We start from the raw sequence: 26,487 nt of genomic DNA on the forward strand, positions 1-26,487 counted from the left end.
GATTGAACAGATACAACATTGGTTTGTATTCAATTTAATATCATCTTCAGAAAATTCCTAGTATATTTATGAAACTCCTCACTGGAGTAATTCTTGGGCCATTCGTTTTATAATTTCACTCAAAGCAGCTTTGACAAGTCTTTGAAGCCGCTACATTCACTTTTTTACATCATTGTATAATTCATATTTTGTAAACACGAAACTATCAGCTATATATAAATGATTTCAATTCTGCATAGATGTCTCGCTACTGCCTAAAACATACAATCCAAAGCAAGACAAATTGATTCACGGCTCATCTCATCCCACCTGGCAAATTATTAACATATCCTCCGTCCATCAGTAGATGGCCATCTTTAGGGTCACAAATTGGGGGGAGGTACCCAGACAAGGACATGCTTGAACGTACATACCGCCACAGAGAACCTACAAATATATCGAAAAAAAGTTAACCCTACCAAGTCCAGAATCATACCATTTCCACAGAGATATCAAATAATTTCTTTACAATGACAAAAATTGGTGTCAGCAAAGCTTTATCCTACTGAGATTTATGAATCATTTGGTAGCATGCTGCATGGAATTATTGGTATAAAAAGAAGATCATTACCTCAGCGCTACAAACACTGAAACACATTACAAGAAAGATGTTCAATGTACATGCACATTAGTTAGATATATTTCACCTGATGACACCTTTCTGTCCTTTTTACGAACTCTAGTAATGAAAATAAACGATAAAATCTAGTGATTTGGGTTCGCGAATGAACGAAACGTGTGGATATTGAAGACTGCATATCTGCATCAAAGAAACCAAGGCATTCAAAAATAATTGAACACTGATATTAATAGAATATTTATGAAACAATTAACAAGCTATAACTAAAAGAGAATTTCTACCATTGTGGAATATTGGTTGCAGCTCCCAGATCATAGGCCTAGTATATTGGACAGCATTTGAATTACACTCCATAATAGGTTATTGATCTCGGTTTTAAACAAGTAAGTTTCTGATTATGAGCTTACAAAGGAAATCTAACCTCTGTTTAAACCCAGCGTGCACAGCGCTGTTTGATTGCGATAATCTACAAACAGCAAGCAGCCATGCAATGAAAGAAAGTTCGCAGACACTATCCAGGCATATGCAAAAGGAATATCTTCTATCCCAGAACCACAATTATATATCACCATGACAAGTATGTGAAAACAGTAGAGCAAGAACTTGCTGTCAATGCAAAACATCACAGAAACAAAACTGTGGTCTGATAGAAATTTGGAACCTTAACATAATTTAATCATTCAATCAACCACAAGTGATTCAAGTGGTTTCAATTTTCAGTTTCACAGTAGATATGGGGATTTTCATACGAAAATAAAAAATAGCCTACAAACTAATCTACTATGTAGTTATTTTTACAGCAGCAACATTGATAGAAGTCCATTTTGAATCGGTGGCAAGAAACTGATTCTGTTATTTTTGAGTAAATAACACAATAACAGCCAATTTCACGCTCCTTGAAGTGGCACACTGCTGATCAAGATTAAGCAATTACCTGATTACTACATGCTTGCTCATAGATCATGGATATTTATGGGATCAACTTTCCAGTTTTACAGAGAGGTCAACCCAGGATCACGCGATTACACCCACTTGACAAAATTGACATTTACTGCACTGCTTGAAAAGCTATTATTAAAATCTTGAAAATACAAGAGTATAGTCCAAATAGCAATGTTACAAACGTCAGCATGCAAGAATTTTAGTCATTCCACAAAAAATGATCAGTGATTACCACGCTACGTCACCAGATTTTGGTACATTCAGTCTTAGTCTAATGTGATTAGCTGCAATACAAGCAGATGGAGCAGAACCAAAGACATTACATGCACAATGGCAAAAAGCAGGTTTGATGTGGTTTGATACTAAAGGTCTAATTACTACTGTAATTTCTAGGGCCTTTTTCATCATTTAAATCTGCATCTTACGGATAAATTTAGGAGAATAAAGCTTGTTAATAACATATTAAATTCGCGGATTGTATATACGTACTCCCTCATAGTATTGATATTTTATTTCAATATGGATATATTATTCAATGGTACATAAAAGATGATCTGGCAAGAAATAGAAAAACTAAAAACCAAGAGTATTGTTAAGGAAACCCTTTTCCCCTGATTGATATAGAGTAGCCGGAATCAATTTGTCTTGCTTTTTTTTTGTTCAAAATTGGCCTGAAATGCACCTGGCACATTGTTGACATAGCATCCGTCGATAAGATGGTGTCCATCTCTCGGGTCACACAAGGGCGGTAGATATGGCGTGAAGCTCATACTCGCCCTGACATATTTCCAAAGGTATCCTGCACATTACAAACGCAGCGTACAGCGCCTAGCGCATGTGACAAACGATAAGAAACATGCATGGAACACAAGGCAGAAAATAAGAATACGAAAAATGTGACTAAAAAGCAGATTGATAAATTTTCCAAAATTTCCACATCTCTTGTACTGTTATGATATCATAACAAGTGACACTGGAATACTTGATTCAAAATCGAATTAATCAGGTTTTTGGTCCAGCCCGAGTCGCGATGTGAAGTTATTGTCGCTACAATTGTGTTTTGTTTGCATGCGGACAGAATTACCAAAATCACAAATACATCAGTTGGATTTATTTCTTACAATTATTACCATGAATAAAACTCGGACTGTAAGCTCCTACTACTAAAGTGATTAGAGTTGTCATTTAGGAGAGAAATCAAAAAATTGCTGAAAAGTACGAAGAAATGTGCAACGCATGCAATACTCGTTCACTACGTCGCTTACCGTCTGTGTGAACTCTCATTCTGGAGCTGGTTATGTCGGTTGTGATTGCGTAATACGGAATCCACAAATCCTAAATGGAAGTTAACGTTGTAAACAGTAAATTGGCATATAATATTGTAGCTGATATATATAAAATAAAAATCTCGGGCCACTTTTCAAATTTCTTTGAGGTCGCGGGCCGCACGAATTCAATACCGAGATAAAATAGGCGACGCAGTCTAACATGGGTGACATGCATAGTTACCACAAAAAAATATTATTGTATTAAAAAATACAAATACAGCAAAAAATATCATGATTCCAGAGTCAGAACTACTCACTTTTCAAATCTTGCAACTAGAACTAGAACTACTTATTTTTCATGCTCTCAACTACAACTAGAACTAGAACTATTCACTTTTCAAAATTCGCAACTAGAACTAGAGCAGATAAATAAAGTAGTTGGTTGAACATCAACTAAAGTCTGCAGTAGAAACAAGTTTCAAATTGAGAAAAAAAACTGGTCGAAAGACAAAATCATGTCCAGAAACACTAAATTTATAAATTCACCTCAATTTGAACTTCTTGAAACACGGCGTGTATGCCCTTATTAAAAGAGGCTCCGCTAAACATCGACGTGATGGGGTACGTCAGATCAAACAGTTTCGGGGTGATCGCCCCGAGTTCGGACGAGATGTATGCCGCCTGGTTTCGGACGATGGTCAGATCCCGCGAGCTGGCCCAAGCCCCACCCACAAAAGCCCCGATGGATGTCCCACCAATCAAATCGATCGGAATGCCTTTAAAAAGGGTGTAATGCAAGAGTTACAGTATATTTAGAATCCCAACGATACCATACTTAGGTGCTATTAATGTAAAGTAGAAGTAAGTCAGTAAATTAATACTCGAATACAAGTTGTGTAGCAATCTCCAAAACAGTATTTTAAAATTAAAAAAAAAGTATATTATATTCAAAATTTTCGAACTCCTGTACGTTCACATCTACCAGTTGGAATCGAGCCAAATTTGGTGCGTAGTGTTTTTTTAGGCAACCTAACAATTTAATCATGAAATCCTTGGAATCCGGAAAAAAAGTTATTTTTGAACAACCCTATCGTACCTGCTTCTAGCAACGCTCTGATAACGCCAATTTGAGAGATCCCGCGTGCACCACCGCCACCTAGAACCAACGCAATCGATTTTCCTGTCAGAAACCTGGCGAGACGAGAAAAGTCGCTGAACGCGTCCACTTCGCGCCGGCTCAATTTTTCACGATATTCGTTCTGAAAAGAAATCGGTCTTTCATTTATTTATTTAGTATATATTTTTATTGATTCGAAATCGCACAAGATTGCAACACACTACAATTCCAAAACATAACGGAATAGTATGTTCATATTGAAATAATCCCGAATATTTTCGGCTGACATTCGTCAGGGGTAATCGTCAGCAATTTGTAGAGAATTGGAAAGAACATCATATATCAACAATCGTATCACAAAATATGATGTCACCGGCATGAAATTTTGCTTGTTTATTTGTTGTTTCCAATTCTCTACTAGTTAGCTCACGACTACCCCTGACGAGTGTAAGCCAAAAATATTCGAGATTATTTCAATATGAACATACTATTCAATTGAAAAATTGTGGTTGTCTAATTGTCGAACAGATTCGGAAGGACATTAATGGCGACACATAGTGGAATTTAGTAGCAGATTTACTATATTTTTGTTATTATAGAAGGTACAAATGACAAAATAACGCAAAACACAATTTACAAAAATTTGATGATTTATATAAACAGTTAATCACAAAATATGGTTCACAGGGCTGATACATTGACCAGATTATAATGCGTGACTGAATTTGCAGCAGTTTCCATAAAAGCTCTAGAAATCGGACAATTTCAGATGTCTTAATTAGAGTGAAATGCCGGTACGGTAGTCTAATTTGTGAAATTTTTTTATGCTCTAAATTTAATTTTAATCTAATTTCTGGTTTTCCTGGAAATGCAACAGAGCGAAACAAGCCAAGCTTACTGTACAAACATTTGTCATTCTTATGCTAATGAGAACTTGATTTTTGTTATATTTCTTTCTCATGCCGAATTTAATTAAATTTACAAGTTTCTGCGGATTCAGTAATTCTAATTCTAATCTAATTTGGAAAAAACTATAATTCTGATCTTATCGGGAAAAGCTCAAAATTTTCATATCATCTAATTTTGGAGTACAGAACCATTGGCGTGTGAACGCAATGGTTGAATTATTACCAGCTTGGATTTTCTGGTCCTCGCGAAAAGCCGTTTCGATCCCTTGATGTGCAAGTGTTCCGTGAGCCACCCTCTCATATTGAGCCATTCCACGGTTCTGGACGGCCGCAAAACCTCCGGCCTGTGCAGCAGGACCAGTACTTTCAGAGACCTGACCGAGATACTCTCCAATTCCTTTTCGAGCTGAGAGAAATGACACAATGTTGACAAATATTCTATGAAAAAGGTTGAGTCGAATCAATTCCAGTGATTCCAATTTTAAATTTCTATTATAACAAATTTGGGTCAATTCCAACCAGTATAAGCAAAGTTCTTGTATAAAATTTTGGATTCGAATAAAATATTATTTACGATGGCAATTTCTTTAATTACTTATTATAGATCCATCCACCATAAATACTATGATTTGAAATCCTGAATTTTGAACATCAATAACTTCTACTTCTATTGGTTGGAATTGAGCCAAATTTGTTGTGTATTGCTTTTCTTTCAGATAACCTAGCAATTTCACAGGGAAACCAATAAAATTTGAAAAATCTTCCGTATTAATTTACTCAACTTACTTATTTCTTATATAGCAATGCCTCTACAGGTTGGAATCGAGCCAAAATTTGTGTGCAGCGTTTTTCAGGCCCCCAGGGATGCCTAAAACAACGCTTCACATCAAATTTGGCTCGATTCCAACGAGTAGAAGTGATGTTATTGCAGTTGAAAAATTTGACTTCGAAAAAATAGTATTTACGGCGGCTAGTTTTAAAATTAAGAATCAAAGAATGTCCCGCCGTAAATACAATAATCGACTCCAAGAACTTTGCTTTTATGGGTTGGAATAGAGCCAAATTTGGTGCGCAACCAACCAATTTTATCAAGTAGCAAGTGGATTTTTGAAAAAAAGTTGTTTTTGAACAGCGCTATTGTACATTTGCAGGCAAGATTTTACCAATCAAACAGTTGTTTACCTCTCCAATTTCAGGCTCGCTGTCTCCGTTGCCCACAATAAGTATGGCGTCAGATTGCCGAATACACCTCTGCGTCCATGCGGTCATACGGTCGTCGGTTTGATAGAGTACAATACGATTTAAATCCTCTTGTTGATCCAGCCAACCCATCAGTCTGTACTCGTGAGAGCTTGAAAGTTTTCAGTATAAGAGCATGCTACTTAAGTTTCTGTTATGTTCTTGATCTTGTTTGAATAAATGCACGAACATAACAGTTTCCAATGTTAACGAACATTTATTTTTAGGCAAACCTAACAATTTAATCAGTGAATCCCTGGAATCCGGAAAAAAAGTTATTTTTGAACAGCCCCAATGGACAATGGTAAATTAGAGAAAGGTTAAAAAACACTATTTCCAAATTGAAGTGAAGGCAACATAGATTATATCAAGCATAAGCATTGATCATCATGTTGTTTGAATAGAAATCTGTTAATTTCTGCGTCTTGTCAGGTTTGTAGATAGTAGCGAATATCTCTCACCATACTAGGACTTTGATCCAGCGCGCTTAGAGGGTCAAAGGACATTTATGGTGAAACATAAGCGCCCCTTTTGTTGTTATCTTTGTTGTTATAGAAGGTAAAAATGACAAAACATCGCAAAAGACAACAATTTTCCGAAATTCCATGATCTACACAATAGGCTCAGACCATCAGATTCCCAAATCAGCAATTCTAATTCTAATCTAATTTCGAAAAAAAATGTGTAGCTATCATTCCGATTCTAATTTAAAAAAAAACTGTGTACAGTAGCTATAATTCTAATTCTAATATAATGTGGAAAAGCTGAAAATTTTAAAGTTGGCCAACTCTGCCAGAATGATATGATGTCACTTTGAATCTCAATACATGTCAAATCAACTTAACAAATTGCAGCTACATATCATAATTTGATTACGCATTAATCATCCCCTACCACTAACCTATCCATTGCACTTTGTCCAAGCCTTTTCTTTATGGTATCGCTGTTCAAATGTAGAACGCTGTCGCAGATGGCCGACAGAGCGTGTTCGAGTTCGATCGTAAATTTATCGATGGGAACGTAGCGATTTATTGGCAGTACCGCCACGGTCGATAAATTGGCCAAGTGATTCGAGACATCGCCGTATGCAATTTTTGCTGTAAAACAAAATTTCATTGATCGAAGTTTTTGCAATAATTGATCATTGCAGAAGATAGGGAGACAAGGGGCGGACCATATGACTAATACGACGGAAAAAATGGGGAAATAGTTCGAAATAACTAGGGCTTGGCACTAGGACTGTTCAAAAGTTAACATTTTTTTCAAATTTTACTGGCCCCTTGATAAAATTGTTAGGTTGCCTAAAATAACGATTCACAACAATTTTGGCCCAATTGCAACCTGTTATTCATATTCAAAATTTAGGATTTCCAATCATAGTATTTACGGTGGGTAGATCTACAATAAGTAATTAAAGAATTTGCCACCGTCAATACTATTTTTGTCAAATCAAAAATTTTGTACTCAAACAACATTTTTAGACATTGGGGGTTTCAGTAAAATTTGAAATATATTTTTTCAATAAGTTAATAAGTTTCGCTTCTACAGGTTGGAATTGAGCCAATTTGGTGTGTAGTTTTTTTAGCCAACCTAACAATTATATTGAATAGTACAATTTGGAGAAAATTTATTTCAGAACAACCCCAATCCAGAATATTGCCACAAATAGCACTGAAATAGGCGTCGTCAAAAATTACTGAAGAATCTTAAAGGTGATTTGAAAAGACGAACATACTTTCCTCGCCCATTTGCTGTTTATGAGTGAGAAGCTGTCCCGGGTGACTTTTGTCCGCGGCCCGGCTGGACAACATGTTGCCGACGAGCTTGTCGGACATCAAGGACACCAAGTGCGACACGACGCCTGGGTGGCGGCGCTGGAAAGGAAGAAATATATAGGTAATATATTCTCAATTGCAAAATGGAGGTTAAAGGTTTGCCCATGAATTAGAGAAATGAAACCGAAAATTTTGAACCGATTTAGAAATTAAGTTCATGTTGAGTAATATATTCATATTGAAATGAACCCGAATATTTACATCTGACACTCGACAGGGGTAAATGTCAGCTGAAAATATTAGGGTTTAATTCAATATGAATATACTATGCAATTGTATATTAAAGTTCTGTACCACAAAAAAGCTCTTCAAATATTATCAATATTATCAAAACAACTGTTTTACAATACCCTAATGTGTTTCAGCAATCCTTCCGGAATCTTTGCCAGTTCAGTATCACGCACAGCCAGCATAGCAGAAGACCTGTTCGTTCCCCGCAAAGCCTCCATCTGTATAACAGACTATTTTAGCGGCCATCACACGATAAATTGAATACCACAAACTACCATTCCGACTATTTCTCCTCGTCCGTATTCAGAAACGAGTTCCTTTCTGCCGTCGACGCGTTCGTACACAGACCGTAGCCTACCGTGCAGTACGATATACATACAGTCACTTGACGTGTCTTGTCTGTAGTGCAGGTGTGGGCGATTAGTTTTCTCAAAGGTCCAAACGTACACGATATTGTGTCAGACCAGGCCAGATGTGTAAAAAATATTCTACATTTCGGAATAACATATGTCCTCTTATTTGAAGAACTGTAAATTGTCACCCGAGGACGCCAAAATTTCCTCTTTTTTCGCAATTTGTCCTCTTTTCATATCTTTGAGAGTTGGCGGATTGCACAAAGACAGCTAGAAAATGTCATAACAAACGTGAAAACTGGACATTTAGTGAGAAATTTACAATGATTTTGGGAGTCGAGTCGGAAAAATGACCTTTTTTTCTTAGTCTACCCAATAACATTAGCCGTAAAAATCTCACTATCATCCGTTTTCTTGCCCGCTATTGTAAGTTCTCAAAATATGGGAACACTACTATATTACTATATTAATGAGTGTCGCCAAAAATATTCAGGTATATTTCATAATGAATATATTGTATTCGCTTCTCTAATAATGCAACATCAATTATTATCCACAAACCTATACAAGGCCTTGCCGGCTTCGACTTTGGTCCAGTCCAGGGCGAAATCGATCTGCCTCGTAAAAGGACTGGCCCTCTGCACCACAGTGTGAGCGGTGTTGAGCACCATATGTGGATAGTGACGCATCACGCTGTTAAATAATTAGAGCTTCAAAATGAATTGGCAAGGCAAAATATCCCATCGCACAAACCTGTAATAATCTTGCCGCCGAAGTTTGGCCAGCACCGAATGTTGAAGCGCGCACACAGAGAAAAATGAAGGTTCTCCGGTCAGCACCGCCAACTGACCGGTCAACATCCCCGGGCGGATGTGGAATAGAGTGACCTGAATTTATTTTTTTTCAAATGGATAGTTGATTTTTGCCAATTTTCGTGTGAATAAAAATAAATAGGGATGCTAAGAGACCAGACTTGTACGAACTACTGAATTTTCAAAAAGCGCAACTAAAGTAAAACTTGAGCTACGCAATTTTTAAAACTCGCAACTATAACAACAACTACTGAATTTTCAAAATCTGCAACTAGAACTAGAACTACTCACTTTTCAATAGCCGCAACTTGAACTAGCACTATGGCACTGAATTTTCGAAATCTTCAGCTAGAACTAGTACTACTGAATTTTCAAAATCTGCAACTAGAACTAAAACTACTTACTTTTCAATATCCGCAACTAAACCTAGAACTACTTAAAAAGGTTTTTCGAGTACTGAAATTATACGCTACTTGCCACTAAGACTATATTTATCAACGGAAATTATAGTTTCGATATTATTTTCCATTGTATAAGCCTTGAAACCTCAATTGGTTGTATCACATCATACCAAAATGTAGTACAAATATCATGTCTGTACCTATAAACATACATGTAAAATATGCAATAGATATTAGGTTATATTACGTCTTGCCATTCTTCCGTCAAATTAGGCAACTGCATGGCTTGGAAGATCTTCAGCGCGCCGTAGACCACAAAATACAAACACACGTCCTGGTCGCCTTCTTGAATGAGCTGGCAGCCTTGAGGAACCTGCAATGCGATAATTACTGTTGTCATAACGCAGGAAACTACTACAGATACTCCGCAGTATGGCTTTTCTCGATTTTTTTTCTTCAAATTTTACTGGCTGCTTGATAAAACTGTTTGGTTGCCTAAAAATACACTGCACACCAATTTTGGCTCAATTCTAACCTATAGAAGCATTTTTATATTAGAAAAATTTTGGGGATATATTTGATAAAATGAATATTTTTTTTCAAATTTTACAGGTTACCCCGGGAAATTGCTAGGTTTTCTGAAAAAAAACGGTGCACAAGTTTGGCTCAATTCCAACCCGTAATTTCGCGCAATATCAACTTGTATTTACATGTCCAGACACTCATGCTCCCCATAAATAATCATACTTCCATCCTTAAGCCATAAAAGATAAACTTACTTATTTACAAATACAATATCACGAACGGAGAAAACCAGTTGAAAATGAAGCCAATCAGCTTACGAACAACATAAAAATTTGATAAAATTGCTAACTAAATATCTAAACAGCCTAATATTTTAGAGCCAAGGAATATCTCATTACTGAAATCTCTGCTAATGCGAGTAGTATAAAAATAGCCAAATCAAGAAAAATGAGCAATATTCTCACACTGAGAAGCACCACTTTATCTTTTAATATATCTTTGTCATCGATACCAAACAATTGCAACATGTCTTGGAGCGCCAGGTCCAGGATTTCAGGTTCGTCCAACCGAACAATCTGTGAAACAAGGTCAAATAACTCAAATGTAATCATAATATCTATCAGGCCTAGTTATTAAGCTATGCAATGAGTAATGAGGAAGTGGCACCTTCCTTAAAGCCTTATTAGACTATTAGTCACTCTTTGAGTAACTTTGATCTGCTATAATAGGCCTACTACTTAAAACTAGGTAATAATATGAAAAAGTGTCAAAATTACTAGCATTACATCGTCGAGTATGTGTTAAACATAATATAAGCTGTATAAATTTGCCACAGTAAATATTTCATTGAATAATAATTTATATTCATATTGAAATAAATTATAGATGCAATGTTCTTTTTAATCCTCTACTAGTGGTTGAATATTACCCCTGACGGTTGTCAGCCGAAAATATTCAGGTTGATTTCAACGTGAATATAGTATTAAACTGTGTATTTCCTGTAAGAGTCTTGTCAGTGAATATTCAGTTCTAAAACAAGTGTGGAATTCGCGTGACAGAACCATTACATAGCTGTTTCATGACGAAGGCTTCATAAAAACCAATCAGAGGTCATGTGTGACTCCATGACTGCGAATTTAACCCAATACATCCCACACTCACATCAAGATGAGTCAAAAGACCATAATCAGACATAGCAGCGTGGGCGAAAAGTAACATTACAATCAGTAAATCACAATACTGCCTTCATGAAAATGAAAGGCTTGTCAGATAGGTATTGATTTCCGAGTACATAATGGGAGATTTGTAGAACAAAGAACGGGGAATGCAAATTCAAAGATAAGAAACGTATAACTCGGCTCAAAATCTCAGAAATGCAAATATGCTGACACAAGTTTCGCTGTGGGGAGTATGCCATTATAGAGGAAATATACTCACATATTGGCTGTCTCGTTCGCCGATGCTCTCCTGCGAAATATGGCGTCTCCTAGGAATGGATGTAGATGCGCTACGCGCTCTAGGAGATGACAGCAATTCAAGCTGAAAATGCCAGAATATTTGAAGTGAAAAAAAGTTATCAATATGCTAAAATTTTTCGACTGAGCCCTAACTTACCTCTTCTTCATTTTCATCTGCGGCGGCCTTCAATATTTTAATCAATTCTTCTTGTTTCTTTCGAGACGGGGGCAGACTGGCTTGCCTTGAAAAAATCAAAATACTGAATTGTATAATGTTTCAAAAATATATCGAGCTAGAAAGTTGGAAAACCGATATTCATCATGTTGCGAATTTTAATACTGAAGTATTATCAAGTGCAATATTCATGTACATAATTGAACCAATCAGTCTCTGATGATTATTATTTAAATCAAATATTCGGCTTTCAAAGAACATATTACTAACTCATTTATTGAAGCTCTACATTTTAATGACTGCGATCATTAAGTTCGCTTATCCACGAGAATGCTAATCGTCTGATTAAAACTGTTAATCGCGACGCATAAATTTGGATAATATTTTACGCGAGGATAATCTCGAGTCATCTGGTGAAACTTTTAATCCGTGATTAACAATTTTTAATCACACAATTAGCATTCTCCCGGATACGCTAGCTTTATGCTAGTTTTATGCTCTTCGCACTGAGTCTTTTCAAATATACACTTAGTCAGCGATTAATCGGTTTTTCATTACACGTACCGAGCGTTTTCGCCGTCTTTGTGTTTCATTGCAGTTTCGGAATCTTCAAATCGTATTTTTTTGAACTTTTCCTGCTACAACATATTTACAAATTGACTACCTCGCATAATATTGCAATCCGACAGCAACATTCAATAACAGTCGCAAGCTCAACCGCAAGCCAGTTGACCGATGGGAGTTAATATCAAATCAACAATACAAAAGTCTTACATCGACATCCGTAAGTATTGGACAAGTCTGCACTCTCGTCAAAAACTCCTTGACACCAGAACTTCTTTCCCTAAACAATAGAACATTACAATATTCTTAATCGGACAATCGAGCAGGATGTTATTAGTGGAAAACGCATATCAATCACAGAACAGCACTAACTGTAGAAATGCAGAATCCACCGTGTCTTCGCTGCCGAGATCTACCACCGATGGCCCCATATCTTGGGACGTGGAACTAACATCGACATTCAAGGACTCTTTGGACTGAAGCAACTTGCTCACGGACAGAATACGGCCGTCTCCACTTTTGCCCTAGAAATGGAAAATAAAAAATGTAACAGCATCCATGAATTCTAATTTTTTTACCACATTTAACTGATTACTTGATAAAATTGTTAGGTTGACTAAAATATGATGCATACCAAATTTGGCTCTATTCCAACCTGTAGAAGCATTGCTATAACAGAAGAGAGTTTTGGATTTAATAAATAAATAAAAAAATACCTATTTTTCAAATTTTACTGGGTAGCCTACCCTATGGAATTGTTACATTGTGAAGAAAAATGATGTATGTAAAATTTGGCTGCAGAAGCGAAGTTATTGCAGTAAAAAATTCGGGATTTAAAAGAATAGTATTTACGGTTTATAAAATTAGCCACCGTAAATACTATTTTTTCAAATCCACAATTTTCTACAAAAAAATTTGAAAAAAGTCATAGTTGAACAGCCCTATCGTATACTTACTGCTCTTAGCAATTCGTGAGACAATCCCAAGTAATTGTGAAGTGCCAGGAACGTCACGCGCTGCATTCTTGTCATTATTACCTGCAAAGCAAGCATTTTAAACAGATATAAACAATTAGAAACATCTTTAATATCAATCCTTAACCCTAACCTAACCGTAAATTCGACCCTAACACACATGCCCATGTGTATACCTGGACACTTACCTGGACCATTTGCACTAGCGCGTCTTGCCTGTTTTCAAAGGACTCGCTGAACGCCTGAACAGGTAACCTTGAAAAAAATCATCGGTTGGGAACAACGAAATCACTGGTCACACCAATTACGATACCTTATCACAGTGGAATCTTTGACGGCGCGGGCATAAACAGTTTTGTAAGGGGCCGCGTGGCCCGTCAGCACGTCGAGAATACTGAAAAGACTGTGAAGGCTTTCTCCGGCAGTGAACTCGCTTAGTTTGTACTGAAACACAAGGTATATATGACGTGATTATGGTTTGGAGATTCAAGTCATTTTGAAATTGTATTCCGAGTCTTGGCCTGATTCGGTTTTACCGCTTTAAAATTGTGGGATTATTCAGGACCAGGCAAAATGATACTCGAATCTGAATAATGCTTAACAGTGTAAATCCGCCATGTGTTGGCGTGACTCAAACCCGGTGACATCCAAGATATCCATCCAAAACATATATCAAAAATATGAGCCTGCATACACGCATGCCACTTCCTAATATGACACGGTCATAGGTTACAATCAAGCCTCTTGAATAAGCTAAGTTAGAAAAATGGCATACATAAGTTTTTAATCACATTTACGCTGAAATATATAAGTAAATATCAAGACCCAGTTTACCTCCCGTTCGTCCTCAGAAATGTAAAGGTTCACTTGTCCGTCTTGTATCACATACATGTACTCGTCAGGGTCGCCGATATGAAACAGATATTTATCTTTTTCAATTTTTAAAATCTCCATGTGACGACATAGCTGCAGAAAAATTCCTTTTTCAAAATGACCGAAAACCCTAAAGAAAGACAATAGCCGTTGTGAAACACTTTTCATTATTTTTCAAATATCATTAAAATTGATTGTCAATTAGTGTTACAAATAACCGTAATGTATATATCGTCGCGATGGAATCAAAGCAAAAGTAGCTTGTATCCATTTTTCATGTTATAATATCAATTTTTAAAACTTATAGAAAATCAAGTTTTTTGCAAAATTGTAATTTTTTCGGTCATGTTTACGTTTGTCACGTTGTTTCAAAGTTAATCATGACCCAGATATGGCTAAAAATAAATGAAAACTTTACATAGAGTTAATTTACTCAAAATGTGAAAATGGATAAGCTACCGTACATTGCGACGATATATTTTAACCTCAAACTGTGACATGCAATCTACATTTATGGCTACTTTTAACCATTACAATTATATATGAACAGGAATCACGCATAGAACAGCAAGCGACTGTTACCTGTGCGTAAGTAGATCGAATTATAAATTCATACAACCATCATATTACGTTATACAGAGTGACACTTCCACTATACGGAAGTAGGTTACAAGCGATATTATATTCCCAGTAAACATGATTACTCTCAAGGAATCACACCTGAAAAATATACAAAAGCAAGCAACTGCTACCTGTGCTTGATCGAATTATAAATTCATACAACAGCCAAAATGTTATATTGTAGTAACACTTACATTGCGGATGTTCGAATTATAAATTCACAGCCAAAATGTTATATTGTAGTAACACTTACATTGCTATGTCATTAACAAGCGATATTATATTCCCAATATAAAGCTGTGATCGAGCTAGACACAATCTACATGCACCACACTCACTTCACGCTCTGAAGCAGGTACATGACCTCTTCCGGTAAATTAGGTTTCTGGCCTTCCATTAAATCTGCTTCCAAGACCGAGGAAGGCATTTCCTTTTTGAGCAATTTCGGAGGCTCCTGTTTCACTTGAAACATCCTGTTAATGTGAAATTTCTTGTTAACCACAACGAGCGTGACTAGGTGTGCACATTGGCGGCTGTTACCAAAATTTACAAGCACTGAATTTAAATTCGCAGTTGATTTATGACACCAATTCATTCGGAATCGTAATTAGACTGTAAACATTCATAACGTATTAAATAAGACAACACAAGAACATAATAGCCTACTTGTTTACCAAAGAGTTTCTTGAAGATGCAGACCTTCAATATACAATTGAATCTTATATTTATGTTGAAATGAGCCCGAATATTTTGGGCTGACACTCGTCAGGGGTAATCGTCAGCAACTAGTAGAGAATCAGAAAGAACATTGTATATCAACAATCGTATCACGAAATATGATGTCACCGGCATGAAATTTCGAATAATCGGGGGCTAAGAGAGCGAATAAGCTCTCCTTTGCATTTCGCGAAATACTTCATAAATGTTGTAGTGAGAAGTCGTATGAAAAATAGAAAAAAGTTGCAATATAAAATCTCTGCAAACAGGTTAAAACATCATACTGCATAAATTTTAAGCATTTAGGACGCTGCCAGAAGCTGTAAAAAAAGTTGCAAAAACTTACCCTAATCATTATGGTACTGCCCTGTACCTACCGTGGGCCAGAAATGCATATCAAACGTAAAATACTGGGTAAAATCTTCAAATCACCCTACTTCCTCGCATAGGCCTAATACAGACATCAACTTCTCTCAAGACATAGCACACGTTCCATTTACAACCAATTTATAGCGTCCCACAATCCAAACTTTGATACATGAATACATAATGAGTCACTGCTGCAGTGTTTTGTACACAAAAATTACTCTGTACACTCACAAAACAATGTTGGAACGCAATTTCCAATCAATTAGAATTCCTCATTCATGGGGTCAAGTGAACTCAGTTTACCTTACAAAAGGTTTTGATAAGAAGAGAGGCAAAGAACTTCAATTGTACATGGAACTTAATCAGATAGCTACATCGCAACTACAAAGAAATACCCCTATCATCAAGAGCTAATCATACACGAATATCTAGTATTTAAGAGTGATGGAGAAAACACAAAAAGAAGCTACAATATTGTGTACATATGTGAGCTTAAATTTTCTTGGTACAAGCTGATAACACGCGAGATATATTTTTCAGCTTGACATCATCCAAAATGCGAATTCACAGTCTTTTTATAGGCATAGCCCGATTAAAATTATAACTTCTCCATAACACCACATATCTTATTTGAATTGAATAGTATATTCATATTGAAATAAACCCGAATATTTTCGGCTGACACTCGTGAGGGGTAATCGTCAGCAACTAGTAGAGAATTGGAAAGAACATTGTATATCAACAATCATATCACAAAATATGACGTCACCAGCATGAAATTTCAAATGAAAGAGCGTTCATTGATATTTTGTGATACTATTGTTGATATACAATGTTCTTTCCAATTCTCTATTAGTTGCTGATGATTACCCCTGACGAGTGTCAGCCGAAAATATTCGGGTTCATTTCAATATGAATATACTATTCAATTGTATATTGAAGTTCTGTACCTCTAAGAAGCTCTTCAAATATCTTATTTGTTCATCTGGTGAGATCGGAAAACCTCAACAAGTGTGCTGATGGCAATTTCCACAGAAGATGTACTAACCTTTTTGCCAAGATCAGCATTCTCTCTCTTTTGCGGAGTCTGCGGCCGGATCGACTGTATTCGGGAATCACCACGCCTTGTTTTATGGCCGAGGCCCTTTGCTGAAGCTGTGACGCCGCGTGCTTTCCCTGAATGTTATTTCAGATTGTAAAAATGGAAAAAAAAATTAACATATCACCGCAGATAATAATCAGAGGTGGACAAATTGTTGAGTTGACTACAAAAATGATGCAAAGCAAATTTTAAAAAATTCCGACACGTAGAAGCAAAGTTATTTGAGTTTTTCATTCATAATTCTGGGATTACCCAACCGCCACTTAAAAAAAGAAAATGTAGTTTTGCCAAAAAACTGTTTAAGTATAAATGGAAGTGATCAAAAACATAATCACTGGAGCCAGTCAACAAAACCTACTTGAATACGAAAATCACCATTATGATAAGTGAAAATTATGGTTATTGTGCAATTGTATAGCTTAGACACTACAATTAGGCTACAAAATGATTGCGAAACTGTCAAACCTTTCTCAAAACTTTTTGAGCGAAAAATCGAACTTTGTCTCTCTTTCGGAATCGCGGCTGATGATTTTGTTCCAATTCCGGGATCCTGATGGCTGTAAAAACAAACAAAAAATCTCTAGGATACACAATTACACATCTAACATCATGTTGTTGAATATCTTTGTTTTGGCATGCATGTCGAGATGTGACGGCGCTAAAAACCAATACGATTGATACGATTGTTGATATACAATTTTTGTCCTATTCTCTACTAGTTGCTGCTGATTGCTCCTGACGAGTGTCAGCCGAAAATTGTTCGGGCTTATTTCAGTATCAGTATATAATGCACAACCAGTGTGCTATAATGTGCTGTTGCCATTTTGAATGCTTGGAATTGCTTGGAATGGATATTTCAAGATTTGACCAAGCCTGTCCTTTGCTGTTACTGAGTATAGGAGTCTATCAGTCGCATTGCGAATTTCTGAGGAAACCTGAATGTCTCTGCCAGTTGTGCAGTGAAGATGGTATCACAATGTTACTTGAAGGCCTGATTTCGTTGTGATATTGCGCATCCACGATTTATATCAATTAAAAGTGAGAGCAAGAGCTTGATTATGTAGGACACGATGATTCAACGCCCACAATGTACTCGGCATAGTAATCGGGCAATATCTTGGTGAAATTTTAAGACACGCCATTGAAAATGCAGAGAAGCTCAAATTCCAGGCAATAACACCTTACAAAAATCAAATACAGTTCATACCAGGTCTAATTACATTCTCATGAGCATGATAATGGAAAATGTCAGGACATCTAACTTGCCTCGTTTCGCAGTTTTTCGGTGTTTTGAAATGATGAAAATATTAATAAACTGATACTGATACTATGGGCTACATTTATCGTGTAGCATTTCAGGAAAACCAGAAACTATATTCGACTGAAAATTAGAACATAGAAACATTTCAAAAATTAGATTAACGACATTTTGCTCTAATTTGTCTAACTAGGCAACTAGAATTATCTAACCGTCCTAGTCTGGGTCAAAGAAGATCAGGGTTCCTTCGTTCTGAGAAGACGCAACGGCTTACCTGCGTGTTTCATTCGAAAGAAGAGACGATGCAGTACCGTTAGAAAGACTACGATCGTCGTCGCGCTTGCGGTCAGCAAAACCCCGGTCTGAACATTAGCGACAAGTAAATGGAGAAACTGCGCAAGCTGGTAGGAAGCAAACACCAAAAATACGTTCCATACAAACAATAATTTACGAGACATTCCAATATATTTACTAGGTAGTAATGCTAAACAAAATTTGGAACATTGAACTCCAAGATCGCTTGATGATCGCAATTCGCAGGTATAAGTTACAGTGTATGTTTCCATTTCAGGATACCCCCTCGCTGTAAAGTAGGCTAGATTCCACAGATTACCTCTCACACAGTTGATATCTTTGGCAGAATACACACTGCGGTTATCCGCATAGATACAATCTATAGTGGCTGTCGAATCAAAGTAACGTACGTCCATTTTTCAAATTTTGAGATCCATCTTTCAAACTTATACAAAATCGAGTTTCTGTGAAAATTTTCATTTTTTTCGGCCATATTTATGTTTATCACATTGTTTCAAAGTTAAACATGGCCAAAATAGTGTGAAAGGAAATGAAAACTTAACATGAAGTTAAATTTCTCAAAATGTGTAAAATGGACATACCAGTAAGCTACTTTGATTCCACAGTGACTATATATCACACACGTGGGTTAAGTTATTAACACACAGAATAGAAGCAGAATAGTCCTACCGGTAAATTTATTTCCATAATTTACCACAATACCGCACTGTTAACATTATTCGCTACCCAATGATCACATTTAAGATTATTAAAGTTGGTATGATTAACCTTGCAAATTGATGGATATCATGCAGATTTTTGTTATAAGTAACCATAAATTCGAAGACAAATGAGTAACACGCACTCTACAAGATTAAACCTGATGGCAATGAAAAGCAATGGAATCAAAAAATTCAAGAAATGGACTTTGTAGCCTGGAAACATGTCATCGGAATTCTTTCCTTAACTTGTCAGAACACGTCATGCATCCTATGTTACGTACTGCGTGATAGAACGTGACGAGTTGAAAATGCCTTTGCATGCATTGATTATTTTTCCAATATATATCTGTGTTGGTCATATCTTAGAAATATGAATCTGCAAATAAATCCAGATTCTAATATCTATGAAATGATGAATAGCCTACATATTTTAAGAATTTAAAGATTGACAATTTCTCCTCTAGTACAAATGCCACTCTGAACCAGTTTCAAGTTTTTTATTATTTTCCATTACAAAATATGATATTTTAATCGCGAATTTCCGAAAGTACCCAGGTCACAATGGGCAAATTACTTGAAAAATCCATTACGACCTAGTCGAATATAGTCCAGCCCTCCATCAATAGACTGACAGTAAAAATATTAATACCTACCAGTACCAGAAGTAGACTGTCTTTCACAATGACTAAATGCATGCGCTTGGTAGTTTTATAGAAGAGTTTTGTTCAATAAATAGTGAAAAACCGAAAGATTATTTCCATACAAGTTACGCACAATCCACAACTCCCTAATCAAACAAAGCAAGTTGCTCCGCACCCACAATTAGTAAGAATAACATGAACTAGTTTCTTCCGACCACAAAATTTCAAGCGTCAAATCCTACAGATAAGCACTTTCACTCACTTTGATGTTATCCACGATTATTAACATGCATGCTAAATATTTGCTCAAAGACGATAAAAATCAGAGCTACAAATCAACCAGGTCTGGCGCCAAGGCCAAACCGCGTCAGTTTTAACCCATAAAATCTATTTCCATATCTCGCAATTGCTGTGACATCAACAATATAGTTTCGACAACCCTTGCCATGACACGAAACCAAAATTCGAAACGAGAATTTCTTTACAAGAATCAATATTTGATGACGATCAGCTGTTAAACAATGCAAATAAGACTCGACCATTTAAGATAAGGAGAGAGACACATTATTTAGGCTTCTCCTTATCTCAATACAGGAATATTTCATTGAACAGTAGGCCTATAATCATATTGAAAAGAATCCGAAAATTTTCGGCTGACACTCGTAAGGGGTAGGCTAATTGTCAGCGACTAGTAGAGAATTGGAAAGAAGATTGTACAACAACAATTGCATCACAAAATATGACCATGAACGATACAAAAATATTCGGGTTTATTTCAATGTCATTCTACTATCAATTGTATAGCCTATTGAAGTTCTATACCTCCAAGAAGATCTTTGAACCTTTAATTAAAAAAAAAAACATTCAACTTAACCCAGCTGGAATCTTGACTGCCAATATAAATTCTCTCTCTCACACTTTCAACATGACCGTGTAATCAGAAAATTGTGCACAAATAACAAGTACTACCTACAAGCTACCACGCACAAGTGTACCATAAATCATCAAACAAGCCATATAACATAACTAACATCTTAAGGTTATTTATCGAGTAAACACCACAAATAATTTTCCCTCTCGACTCACTTCCTGTGAGTTATATCATAGACACCTTGTCATAAATGTTCAACGTCCAACACTCAGTCATAATTGTGAGACATAACATATCAACTACATTATAAAATAATATATCACACCACAAGTGTGCAGTCAATATGGTAGTGAAATTTTCAAAAGCGGATTACCTATCAACCATTTTCATTTCATCAGACCCAAAAAATGCAGGCATATTTACAGAAATCGATACGAAGTAACTGAAATTCCAGGGAAATTGAAATGATCTTAAAACGTGTTTCTATAATTCTTGTAAACCTTCAAGTCAATACTGTAATGCAATTATACTAGCAATACTACAGCAGGCACCAACAGTCAATGTGCTATTACAACAATTTCTGGAAATATTTTTATTCGTATATGAAATGGAATGTTTAATTATGTCTATCTCAATCACATGCATCATAAGAAGGCAACCAAACCAATTTTTATACGCAGTGACTTTAGGAAACAACACAGAATGGAAAATAATCAAAATAAACAGGTAAAATATTACTTACATCATTCCAATGCAGTGTAGACAGTGAAAAAACAAGACTGTTCATTATTTCGGGGAAGAAAAACATCTGAAAGTGAATTATTTCATGTTATATAAGTTGGGTTCATGTCCTATGATACCTAAATAAGATACTGTTTATCACTGTACTTATCAATTACTGGCAGTTACTGGAAAGATTAACAATATGCAACAAGCTGGAGTTATAAAAGAGGCCAGTGATTAGCAAAAGTGCTAAAATATTTGCTGTGCTGATATATTCTAATATATTCAGTGTTAAACTCATATTATTATTTGTAGTTTCTTGAATACCAAATATAATTATCACACAAGTCTCATTAGAGCACTAGAGCAGTGGCAAACATCTTAGTAATCACTGACTTCGTGACTTGTGATCTCTATAAATTAAACAGCTCACTAGTAACAGTAACGGCTTTAACAGGATCTGCTATTCCAAGTTTTGTTATGGTATTTTTTTTCAAATAATTGTATAGCATCATAAATTATATCGAAATCAAAGAACAGAACATCCTTTCCAAGAACGAAACGGCCAAAAACATCGTTATTCAAGTTTACGATGTCTTTAATTCAACATTTCATCTCTACTAAGCTGGCACATCTAATTTGAATTGAACAGACTTAAGAACAGAGAGTGTCCGACAATATGGCTAGAGATGAAGATAATACGCATGATAGTTCATGTACTCCTCAAAACCAAACCATGATTCATTTCGAAACATCGAACTATTCCGATAATGGAAAGTGAACAGGATGCGGAATTTGGGCGAATGAACTGAAAAGTCGCATTCATTGTGATACTTACTACGTTCGTGTACAGCCTTTTAATGAAAACATCAAATTACAAATCTGTGTACTCCACACTGAAGAGAATTTGAAGACATCTCAAGTCCGCAAGATGTTTACGCCGGTATTCAAGTATAAATAGCTATAATTCAAGTTGACCTACAATTTTGATTGACAACTCAACATAAACAACTACGAAGGTGGAATTGCTTGTACACGTAAGAAGTACATCGACGATATCAGCATGTGAGCTACATTTGAGTGAGCTGTATCCGCGATAATCTGCTGAGTCAATAATTTGGCGTGGGCATTCTGGGCAACATCACCTGTTTCGATATTTTTACTAATGTCATGATCGATCCAAAACATCACAAGATTGCGATAAACGATCGATAGGATGGTGCCGTAGGTGAAATAGGAAGGTCTATCGATCTCGCTTCCCATGACAAGCCGCCCGATTTCTTGTAGTTTTTTTCTGTACTATCTTCTTTACTTTCATTCAGTGTGCATGCCTCCTCTTTACATCGCCTAGGCCAGTGGTTCCCAACCGGGGGGGAATTCCCCCCTTGGGGGGTAATTTTGAAATTTTTAGGGGGGAATCTGGCTTTGGCGTTGCATCGGAAGATACACAGGTTTCACAGTGTGTGACGAAATAGCGCAGTGTTAAACTCCACAATTGCAACACCAATGGGTTCTGGGTTCGAGTCCGACCGAGGTCGACTCCAGAATTCCTACCCAAAAAGTGTTGGGGGTTTATCTAGGCACCTCCTTGCCATCTCATCCGTGTAAGCGGTGTCTTATAAAAGCCTAGAAGTGGTCCATGCTATAAGTCGGCCGCTACGGAATATAAAAAAATGCAGGAAATTGGGCTGGTGTAAATGACCATAGTAGTCAACACACACCATGAACACCTCAAAACAAACCAACTGGGTTCACAAGATTTTTACATTTTTATGGTAGAACTGTTATGTTGAAACTAATTCTTTACAAGTGTATGTTTCTTTGGCGGATTTCCAGCTGGGTGTATGTTTAAATGCCTTCCGTAGATATATACACCCCCTGATATAATGAGGCTCGCGAGACGATTTCGTTGGGCCCGCGACAGCCTCCCGACCAAATTGCTACTAAGCAGGAAAAAGTCAAGCCAAATTCAGCACAAGGGCGCTGGTGAAATTGTTTACCTTTTTAAGTCAACGTATGAGCTAATGTGAAAAACATATCAAATTCATCGATTCGACTCAAGGCCATAGCAAGCGGACTTAGTGATTTATGTTTCGTCAGCTGCTACCCGACCAGTAAAATAACAGTTCAAGTTTAGCTGTACTTTTACCACAGTGTAGTGCAGTTCGCATTCGACGTAGTTCGGTCATATCTGAATATGATTGTCCAGTACATGCTCACATTGCTCAGTCAACAAGTGGCTGTGCGTTAAAAAGCACCTTTTTTATTCAGTCAGTCAGTCAGGTTTATTAATATTTTCATCGTTTCAAAACATCACAAGACTGCGATACAATGAAAAGATAGGAGGGTGTCGAAACAACTTGGAGTAGCCATTAAGATCAGACACCCACCTTAGCCTAGGCGAAGTAAATAAGAGGCATGCACACTGAATGAAAAGTAATGCAGAGAATATAAGATGCAGACAATAAATTCAGCTCAAATATCGGCCAAGGGGGCCACGAGACGAAAAAGGTTGGGAACCACTGGCGTAGGCCATAGACTCCATAGACTACTCCAAGTCGCTTCGACATCTTCCTGTCTTTTCATTGTATCGCATTTTTTGTGGTGTATTGAACTGATCAAATTGCTAATAAACCAATGATGATGATGAGGTTGGCCCAGATGGGTAATGTGATTTCAAAGACTACTCCCAAACGTTTCGTCACCTCCTATCATTTAATTGTATCGCAATCTTGTGGTGTTTTGAAATTATAAAATTATTACAAAACTGATACTGACTGACGTAAATACGTATATCATTTATCATTTAAATGGCATCAGTGAACTACATTTCGTCTGGGGGTTATATCTTATAATAGAATAGGGTTTTTAACCACATTTTGAGATCCGGAGAGGAGGACACTTTATAAAAACAACCAAGTTTAGGATTACCAATCTAGAAAAATTGCTGATTCTGAAATTTTGACAGTAAATCTTGTGTTGTCTCAAAAAAGGTAGTCTTTACGGCTTGACTTCCGAATGACCCACTTTTGCTCAGGTGTTGACTAAAAAAAAGGTTATTTTCCAGTGCTACTGCCGAGTGACCCGCTTGAACATCCGCATTGTACATTTCATGTCTTTTATGGCGATTTTAGTCGTGTCTATCCAAGTATCCATTAGCCTGGCTGTCAAAGCTATAAATAAGGACGAATTCCAAAGAATGAGGGCATTTAGGCGTCCTCGGGGAACATTTTCGATTTCCCGAAAAAAAAGAGGACATTTCGTAACCCTATATTAGAAGCTCCGAGAATATTGGACTCTTATCTGGGTCAAGCTTTGTCCGGACTTCGTAATGACCAATCTAATTTAGTTGGTAAAAGTAGCTCCTCGATATACACAGTTGCCGATTTGAATAAGCCAACGCAGTTTAGCACAGCGGCCAAGGTTCAACATCGAAAAAGAACAGTGACATCGTACACTTGGTAGAGGTGGATGCAAATTAACCGCAACTGGTCGTTCGATCGGCATATATCCTCCTATCTGTTCATCAATTCACATCGTATTGTCTCTTATCGCATTTGTACATTATTGTGTATGTCTTGATCATATGAAAATATATTCTATTGAATATTATTATTATTGATTGATTTCCCATCTTTACTCACTAGAAATAACATCATATATTTCTACTCAAGAGTAGCGATTTTCAGGACTACTTTAGGTGGAAGTAGAAACTAGAAACTTAAGGTCTGAAAAGTACTTAATTAAGTTGGTAGAAGTGTCGCGTAAACTACTTTTAGCAGTTTATCGAAGATGAATACTTCAGGAATCGCAAAGTGCATGACAGTATACAAATAAGTGCAATCTTACCCCATAAAAGCGATGCAAACTTATGACATAACTTGGTTACTTATTTCAAAACTGAGAAAAGTAATAATATGTAGCTTCGTGGCGACATGGGAAGAACGGCACAACGTTTACTTTTTCTTTTTTTCTAACTTATAATATTTTTTACAGCCAGACTGTATAGAGTCAAATGTACCTGTTCGATGCGGGTGTGATCAGACTAGTTGACCCTCAACGTCGTATCGATCATTCCTAGCTAATACCGAATACTGTGCATATATATTTTCTGTACCACTAACATTGCCGTCTGTTGTTATGTATTCTGGTTGGATGAAAATAAAGACTCTCTCCGTCTCTTTTTCTAGTAGTCCTACTCAACATATTTTAGGGTTACCATATGTCCTCTTTTTTCAATTGAAATTGTCCTTGGACGCCTAAATGTCCTCTTTTTGGGGAATTTGACCTCTTTCTCTAGAAAAACTTGTTACTTTTCGTTTCAAATTTTGTCAAGTAGAAAATAGTTCCTTTGTGGGTTTGCATCACTGTATGAGTGGAATTGTCATCATCATCATCATCATTGGTATATTAGCAATTTTTATCAGTTCAATACACCACAAAAATGCGATACAATGAAAAGACAGGAAGGTGTCGAAGCGACTTGGAGTAGTCTATGGAATCAGACATCTACCTTGACCTAGGCGATGTAAAGAGGAGGCATGTACATTGAACGAAAAGTAAATAAGATGGTATAGAAAAAAGAAAGCGACAAGAAATGGGGCGGCATGTCATGGAAAGCGAGATCGATAGGTCAGTCGTGGTCCGGTAATCTTGAGGATGGGTTAGTATTTATTTAGTGGTAATTCCTTGTATTTCGACTTGAATGTGAACATGCTCGTCGACTGGATACTGTTCCACACATCAGGTCCGGCATATTTGATAGAGCGATGATCTTTGGACGACGTGGACGCGCGTCATAAATACCAGACGATGTGCAATAGGACATTTTCAACTATTTCAGCAGGGATATAGAGTTCTATATATCGTGGAACTA

The 26,487-nt window shown here is 36.6% G+C and overlaps 2 protein-coding genes across 5 annotated transcripts in view; one reads left to right on the plus strand and one right to left on the minus strand.

The window, feature by feature from the left end:
* Window positions 1–22,615, minus strand: part of LOC145455725 (patatin-like phospholipase domain-containing protein 6) — a 30,398-nt gene extending 7,783 nt beyond the window's left edge. The window contains exons 1-29 of one of the 4 annotated variants that reach the window (XM_080333704.1): window positions 22,450–22,615; window positions 21,631–21,696; window positions 18,635–18,722; window positions 17,568–17,659; window positions 17,049–17,176; window positions 15,253–15,387; window positions 14,255–14,423; window positions 13,734–13,864; window positions 13,609–13,675; window positions 13,403–13,483; window positions 12,819–12,970; window positions 12,657–12,726; window positions 12,447–12,517; window positions 11,865–11,949; window positions 11,688–11,789; window positions 10,715–10,825; window positions 9,973–10,098; window positions 9,266–9,399; window positions 9,074–9,205; window positions 8,435–8,558; window positions 8,279–8,377; window positions 7,829–7,967; window positions 6,995–7,190; window positions 6,037–6,205; window positions 5,078–5,260; window positions 3,926–4,088; window positions 3,376–3,605; window positions 2,827–2,896; window positions 310–426 (exon numbers count right to left, since the gene is read on the minus strand). In XM_080333704.1, the coding sequence (XP_080189830.1) occupies window positions 310–426; window positions 2,827–2,896; window positions 3,376–3,605; window positions 3,926–4,088; window positions 5,078–5,260; window positions 6,037–6,205; window positions 6,995–7,190; window positions 7,829–7,967; window positions 8,279–8,377; window positions 8,435–8,558; window positions 9,074–9,205; window positions 9,266–9,399; window positions 9,973–10,098; window positions 10,715–10,825; window positions 11,688–11,789; window positions 11,865–11,949; window positions 12,447–12,517; window positions 12,657–12,726; window positions 12,819–12,970; window positions 13,403–13,483; window positions 13,609–13,675; window positions 13,734–13,864; window positions 14,255–14,423; window positions 15,253–15,387; window positions 17,049–17,176; window positions 17,568–17,659; window positions 18,635–18,722; window positions 21,631–21,696 (3,430 nt within the window). In that variant the 5' untranslated portion in view covers window positions 22,450–22,615. Of the gene's footprint in view, window positions 1–309; window positions 427–2,243; window positions 2,361–2,826; window positions 2,897–3,375; window positions 3,606–3,925; window positions 4,089–5,077; window positions 5,261–6,036; window positions 6,206–6,994; window positions 7,191–7,828; window positions 7,968–8,278; window positions 8,378–8,434; window positions 8,559–9,073; window positions 9,206–9,265; window positions 9,400–9,972; window positions 10,099–10,714; window positions 10,826–11,687; window positions 11,790–11,864; window positions 11,950–12,446; window positions 12,521–12,656; window positions 12,727–12,818; window positions 12,971–13,402; window positions 13,484–13,608; window positions 13,676–13,733; window positions 13,865–14,254; window positions 14,424–15,252; window positions 15,388–15,977; window positions 16,119–17,048; window positions 17,177–17,567; window positions 17,660–18,634; window positions 18,723–21,630; window positions 21,697–22,449 lie in introns of those variants that run through there. The other 3 variants (XM_080333701.1, XM_080333703.1, XM_080333705.1) reach the window with 3 other exon arrangements.
* LOC145455728 (fibrinogen-like protein A) overlaps window positions 1–26,487 on the plus strand; it is an 89,213-nt gene that overhangs the window by 15,211 nt on the left and 47,515 nt on the right. The gene's annotated exons all lie outside the window — the stretch shown is intronic.

Source organism: Botryllus schlosseri, chromosome 14, assembly GCF_051294905.1.
Source record: "Botryllus schlosseri isolate E-star chromosome 14, Bs_hap1, whole genome shotgun sequence".
NCBI classification, from domain to species: domain Eukaryota; kingdom Metazoa; phylum Chordata; class Ascidiacea; order Stolidobranchia; family Styelidae; genus Botryllus; species Botryllus schlosseri.